Here is a 6,950-nt window from a genome sequence, read left to right on the forward strand (position 1 = left end):
GCTTGGCCCTCAGCCTATGCTTCTTGTCCGTGTCTGCACTGGTTTGCCCATCTCATGTTGCTCATGCCCCGCCTTGTATCGGCTAATCACGTGCGCAGACTCGTGAACAGCTTCTGAATGCAGTGGAGCTCGTCAAACTTCAGGGTCTGAATGTAGACAGGTCAGGCACCACCGCTCAACAATCGCGCGGCTGTGATTCTACTCTGCCATCTTTCTCTCACAGCGCATGGAGCCCTCGTGCTCCACCCATCGTTCACCAGGCACCACCATCAACTGGACGAGACCATTTCGCGTATGACAGATAAAATTCACGTCCTCGATGGATAATGTCGTTGACGTTTAATTTGCGTTGATAGCGGTCCCTTTGGCCACTGCGGTGGCCGGCCGTGTAAATTGAATAAAAGATGTAATAATTCAGTCAAAAGGCTCAAAGGGTTCACCTATGCGGCGGGGCCGACGTTGTCATTCACACAAACTCGCCGTCTAGGTGTGAGCATTGAGAGTCGGAAGGGATCATCACGACAAATGACCGAAAAATAGCAATAAATTCGGATAAAATATCGAAAATTATTCGAAAAGTCAGGGGAAGGGGGGGGGGGGGACGTGTGTACTAAGAGAACACCTGGAGACCAAGTGCCTTTTCGAAACGCTGGACCGTGGCATCGGCCGTGGCAGCGGCGCGAACTCGGCCGCGATCCAAGACGGCTTCCAGCTCGGCCGGGTGCGAACGCCAATACTCTAACCGCTCCTGCAATAGTGCGAGCCCAAACCACACGGCATGAGCTTCCTCCCAAGGCAGGAGGCTGGCCGGAAAGGCTGGCAAGCCAAACACGCACGCCACACGGGGTACGAAACGTACGCGAACGGGACGCAGACCCTCTATCACGACATCGGTGACCTCCTGTTTCAGAGCGGCCATGTCCAGATGTGCCAGTTCGCTGGCCACCTCCTCGGGGCTACGGTCGGACAGCGCGGCATGTATGGCCACCAAGTTGCTCACACCGGGCCGCTCCTGCAACGCACAAGATGCGAGGGACGAGCGAGTCGGATTGAGCTGGGGTAGCACACCCGAAAGAGTGCAAAGAAGCCACAAGGTCGGAAAGCCAACCCTGCTCACCTGGAAATCGAAGGAGACACCCGGCAAGCTATCCGTTACAGCACGCCGCAACTTGTCACGAATGGTATCCGGGTCGTCTGCAAGTTGACAAACACAACCACAGAAGGATCAGTGACCTGACGTACAAGCTGGCAAGGCTCGAGCGCAAGACACACACGCACCATGTAATTCGATACGGCTGTGCACCGAGCGGTCAGACTTGCTCATCTTTGCCGTAGGATTTCGTAGGCTTCGGATGCGTGCGGCAGGCGCTAGAGGGCGGCGTGGACGAAAAAGCAAAAGAGGGAGAGAAAGAGAGAGAAAATGAGGCACATGTCGAGAATAGGGTTGGAGAACGGCACCCCCCACACAGCACCAGGGAACCACCACCAATACGTGCAGGTCATACTCAGCAATGGCTGGGGCAGGACGAAGAGCTGGCTATCGTAGCGGTTGTTCATGCTGCCGGCGATGGTTCGCGTCAGCTCGAGGTGTTGCAGTTGATCCTCACCCACAGGGACATGCGTAGTGCTATCGTGGGGGCCAAGAGGACCGGATGAGAGCAGCACACACGGAAAAGCGGCAAGGGCGCTGGAATACGGGTAGGTAGCTGGCGCACTTGTAAAGAAGCACGTCGGCAGCCATGAGCACGGGATAGGCATAGAGGCCAAGGCTAGGGGTCTTTTGCTGGGAGGCTTTTGACTAGAACAGCACCATGAAATGGTGAGGGACACGAGAGCAAGCCCGGCATCCTAGCCAGCGCAGGAGGTTGGGCCGCACCTTCCACTGGGTCATGCGGTTGAGCTCTCCGGAAGGCGTGTGACAGGCCAGCAACCAGGCCATTCGTGTGTGGGCAGCCACCTAAGGGATGGGATGAAGGTCATGTGCTTTTTATACGGCCACCACGTGCCCCCCCTCCATCCGAGATGCCGCGGCCAGTCCACGTGCGCACCTGGGACTGCTGAAAAAAGACACAGCGTTCCGGATCAATGCCCACGGCAAGAACGGCGGCCAAGGTATCGCGAATATTGCTGCGCAGCTGCTGCGGCTCTTGAGGGACTGTCAAGGAGTGGAGGTCTGCTCATGATCGCCCCCGCGTACGCATGTGCGTCATCAGTCAGTGCAAGGACATAATCGGTGTGTAAGGTCGGCACAGGTTGGTCGATGAGACAGCTGGGCCAGCAGCGCGAGAACACGAACCCATGACGCTAAAATAGAATTGCGCGTCCTTCACCGCGTTTGGACTGGCTGGATCCTGCACCTGAGCCCAGTTGCGGAGGGCGCCGAGGTAATTGCCCAAGTGGGGAATCCCCGTGGCCTGAATGCCAGACATGACAATGGTCGGCTCGGGCTTGCTCATAGCCTCTTGCAAACCCCCAGCTTGCACCAGCGTCCATCTCAACCCTCGCCCCTGCTGACAGCGCCCAACCGCCTGCCCTCCCCGAACCGCCATCTGCCGCCATCCCCCCACAACCATGATGCTGCTTCTCACACACACACACGCATACACACACTCTCTTTCAAGAAGATGAAGAAGAAGATGCGCGAGAGCAGAGAGAGAGAGCAGAGAGAGAGAGCAGAGAGAGAGAGCAGAGAGAGAGAGAAAAAGAGAGAGAAAGAGAGAGAAAGAGATGGTCGGTTTGAGAAAGAGAGAAATAAAGAGCAGAAAAGCACAACTACCACATGTATCAAAGAGAGAGAGAGAGAGAGAGAGAGAGAGAGAGAGAGAGAGAGAGAGAGAGAGTAGAGAGACAGAGAAACAGAGAGAGAACACACACACACTTTGAAAGAGAGCGCAATACACACACACACGCATGCATACAAAGATAGAGAGGGAAGTTGATCAAACTGCTCTTTCAAGAAAAACAGCAGCGAGAGGTGTGTGTGTGTGGACGATGGCGGCGGGGGCGGAGGCCATGGGGGGTGCAGAAGGAGTGCTTGGTACTTCAACTGATCAATAGCACGTGTGTGTGTGTGTGTGTGTGTGTGTGTGTGTGTGTGTGTGTAGGGGGCACAGGATGGACCTTTTGTGTTGCTGCCGCAAGCGCGGCCCGCCGGCTGGTCATACGTTCCGCTTTGTGAACAAGGAGGCGGTGGGTTCATGCGGTCGCTCGTCATGCCTCTCTCCGTCTCTCCGTCTCTCTGTCTGTCTCTCCCTTGCGCACGGGATTGCAAAGTGGGCGATCGAACGACAGGGTCTTCTGTCGAGAGATGGGCTTGATCTGACCCCGCCCCTCATCTCGAAGCGTCGCGCGTTTGACGGTGCGCTCACTCTTGTCGCTGGCCGGGTTTGCAGGTGGCACTGGACCATGACTTTATCGGCGAGGTTGGTGGCACGAGTGATGATGGGAAATGGGCACTGACCGATCCGCCAATCCGACTAGCCGACAAGCCGGCAGAGACCGATTTGACTCGAGCTCACGACCATCGCAGTCGCTGAGCAAGCACCGCTGACTCTCTTACTCCTTCTACTGACGCATGCCTGCGTGCGTGTTTGTGTGTGCGTGTGTGCGTGTGTTATTCGCAGGAAGCCGTTGTGGTGAAGAACGGCACGCGGTTATGTGGTCTGTTGCTGGGATTTCATTTGCGCATGCCCCGTCCCGTCGTTCCAATGGGTAGATGTTTGATGGAAAACCATCTCTTGCTGACTTGCCTTTGCGTCCGCACCCTTGCAGGTTGTGGTGCCGCGTTGGCCAACGTGCCACTGATGCAGAACAAAAGCTACTGGGAGGTCAAAATTCAGACAACTGGCCAGTGGGCACTGGGGGTGGGCACGCGGAGCCTCAATCTCAACATACTCCCGCTTGGCAAGGACGAACACACTTGGGTACGGCTTGAAATTGGATTGTCATTGGCTGCAAGTGCCAGCGTGCAGTGCCAACGCACAGTGCCAACGCGCAGTGCCAACGCGCAGTGCCAACGCGCAGTGCCGGCACTCCACTGATCAGGCAGTCGGCCAACATGGCGACCGGTAGTGTTTCAATCTTCTTACCCGTCGTCTTGGGGGAATGACTGTATGGGGCTGCCATCTAGGTACTGCGACAGGATGGCGGTATTTACCACAAGGATCAGGAAATTGGCCGAATGCGTAGTGACGTGCGCGAAGGAGACGTCATTGTAAGTGAATGTCGATGCACCAGGGACGGGCACCTGGGGTTTTGCGCCATCACGCCGTTCAGCTCGACATTGGGCCAATGTCTTACGCCGCTGATCTGCTACACTCTCTTGGCCTACAGAGCGTCAGTTACGACCACATTGCTTTGCGCTTCTACATCAACGGGGCGCCGCAGGACGTGGAAGTCCATGGTATCCGTGGCAGCGTGTACCCGGTCCTGGCGGTGGATGATGGTGCCATCCTTGACATTGAGTTTCGTAATTTTGTCTCGACACCGCCGGCCGGCTTTGATTACATTATTCTTGAGCAAAGCATCTTCTAGTCTCGCGCCAGCGGAGACATGCGGCTCTCCCGTTCCTGTGGTACCACGACTCGGGATGATCGTGCTGCGCACCACATGTCTGTCGTCTTTATATCCTCCCCGTGCAGCAGGCGCGCGCTCACTAAAAGGGTTGTGGCCGGCTCGTGCCGGTGCTTGGAACAACCTCGCGACGACTCGTATTCACTAGGATTTGTGTAAATTAGCAATTGATAGAGGTCTCACATGGCACTCAGAAGCCCAAGGTTAACTGATAGGACCAATCTTGTTGCTACAGTTGCACATCACGCCCCACGACGTTTTCCCCACATGGCGCTGATGTACGATTGAATGCCAAGGGTCACTTCGGGAGCGTGGACCGGCACCTCGACCTCGCCCGCGTTGACTTTCACTGTGGGCGGAAGTTAGACAGGTGTCAGCCAGCCGTCGAGCCGATGCGAGCCGGAAAAGACGATGCTTACCGTTGAGCTCGGTTGCGTCAGGGTTAGCTGGTTGTGGTTCAGAAGGAGGCAAGGCACCAAACTCGTCGGTCAGATGCAAGTTGGAGGTGGCTGGTACGCGCAGCGTGGCGCTGAGATCAGGGGAGAGCCGCAGTTGGACTTTGCCTATCGTGCCACCATAAATTGTGTGTGATGAAGCATTGCAGAATTCCAGATGCGTCCGAGGCACGGGGCAAGCATAGCGACCCGGGAAATTTTGGGACACACCCTGGTGGTTGACAAAGCGCGCGGCATCCACACGGAGTAGGTAGGCATCAACGTCGCCAGCTTCCAATTCCACATCGGCATGGCCATCAACGGTACCGAGAAAGACAGAGGCCGTGGACCCGTGGATAAAGCAGTTGCCGTGACAGTCTCCGACGTGGACGGCGTTGTTCCCACCCAGCTCCATACGCACGGTGCCGTAGAGAGCCTCCACTTTGCAGTTGCCGGCATGCAAACGCAGCGTGCTCTAACACTCGGTTGTGGTTGACACAAATCAGGGTCTGGCGCAAAAAGGAGGTTACACCCTTTGCATGGGGATATCAATTGGGACCTGTTGAGGGTCGGGACTGACCTCGAGCGCCATGAGCCGCTTGAGAGTGAGGTTACCCGACTGGAGGGTGACATCAATGTCTCCCTGCAGGACGGAGCTAGTCACGTCTCCCGAATCGGAGGTGATGGCATAGGAGGGTGCCTTCACGCCAGCCAAGTGGCACGAGCCTGCGGGGCCAGGCAGTTCCAGTCATGATACCGAGAGAGTGAGGAGAAAAACCGCCTCTTCAGCGCTGCCTGGCCGTCAAGACCGGCGGAGCTAGTGGGCACGGGTGAAGGCTCGCCACGGCAAGATGTATGTCTCATACCGGCAACGGTGCGCACGGCAATTCTCCCTCCTTCGAGGCCATGAAGCTCGACCCCGGCAGAGCCTTCAGTCTGAACGTCAATGTCTGCGAATATGATTGAAGCCAGTTTGTAAAGCAGAAGAGTTGCGAGATTGTCAGTGCCACGGTAGCCCTGCACCTGCCTGCGCTGGACCGGTGGGCGTACTGCAGGAAAAGGGGAGCCAGACGTGGAGGCCCAGGCTGGCGTCGGCTTGACCAAACTCGGAAGGAATGGTGATGCACACGCGGTCATTCGCAGTTTCAACGGTTGCTTGCATTTCTGGCGCATCGTCTGTCAGCTCAAAGTTGTCGCGGGGCTGCCTGTGCCGGGATGTGGGTCAGCGAGCCAGACTCGACGTGGTCATCAAAAAGGAGGGCTCTGGGGACATGGAGGCGCCACGTACTGGCTCAACATGAGGCCCAATTGATCACGTTCATCGAGATGGGCCGTGTCCATGGCCAAGGGGTTGAGGCCTCGGACCACAACGGGAAGGGCTGAGCGAATCTCCACCTATGAGAGGTGATTGCCATGAGTTGAGGGCCAACTTGGGCGACCGCGGTTACAAAGTCCATTGGAGCAGTACTCACAGTGTCAAATTGGGAGAGGGCGACAATTTGTGATGCCCAGCGGCGCGGCAAGCGGGTCCTCACGGCCCGACACCTCTGCAGCCCCGCCAAAGCAGCCCGACCCATGCCGAGTGTGCCCCACCCAGCCATGTCGTATCTATCCAATATAATCTCCAACGCCCAGCACCAACCCAACTACTGAACCCCTCTCTCTCAACACGCCACTACGCCACTACGCCACTACGCCACTACGCCAATACCCGCACCACCCACTGCACCCAGGCTCCTCAAGAAAAATTTAACGGGCTGCAACTTTATGTGAGAGAGAGAGAGAGAGAGAGAGAGAGAGAGAGAAAGAGAAAGAGAGAGAGGGAATGATGTGTGCTGACAATTGTAAGAGATAGTGTGATAAATGACACACTACGGCTTTTTGAGCCCCTTTTTTACACACACACACACACACACACACAAGAAAAAAAAAAAAAAAAAAGGA

General features: G+C 56.4%; 2 protein-coding genes across 2 annotated transcripts; both read right to left on the bottom strand.

The window, feature by feature from the left end:
• Positions 1-610: 610 nt before the first annotated feature.
• Positions 611-2,912, bottom strand: MONBRDRAFT_25480 (uncharacterized protein; the record flags this gene model as incomplete). Its single annotated transcript, XM_001745903.1, has 9 exons — positions 611-748; positions 860-1,012; positions 1,118-1,194; positions 1,279-1,368; positions 1,506-1,627; positions 1,716-1,798; positions 1,877-1,957; positions 2,049-2,173; positions 2,297-2,912. The coding sequence occupies 9 exons, from the start codon at positions 2,910-2,912 to the stop codon at positions 611-613; spliced, it is 1,485 nt and encodes a 494-aa protein (XP_001745955.1).
• A 1,902-nt stretch (positions 2,913-4,814) lies between these two features.
• On the bottom strand, positions 4,815-6,607 carry MONBRDRAFT_25481 (uncharacterized protein; the record flags this gene model as incomplete). Its single annotated transcript, XM_001745904.1, has 8 exons — positions 4,815-4,921; positions 4,992-5,135; positions 5,238-5,481; positions 5,587-5,732; positions 5,873-5,956; positions 6,057-6,211; positions 6,295-6,401; positions 6,479-6,607. 8 exons carry the CDS (start codon positions 6,605-6,607, stop codon positions 4,815-4,817), a joined length of 1,116 nt encoding a protein of 371 aa, XP_001745956.1.
• Positions 6,608-6,950: the final 343 nt, after the last annotated feature.

Source organism: Monosiga brevicollis, genomic scaffold, assembly GCF_000002865.3.
Source record: "Monosiga brevicollis MX1 MONBRscaffold_10 genomic scaffold, whole genome shotgun sequence".
In the NCBI taxonomy this organism is placed as follows: Eukaryota; class Choanoflagellata; order Craspedida; family Salpingoecidae; genus Monosiga; species Monosiga brevicollis.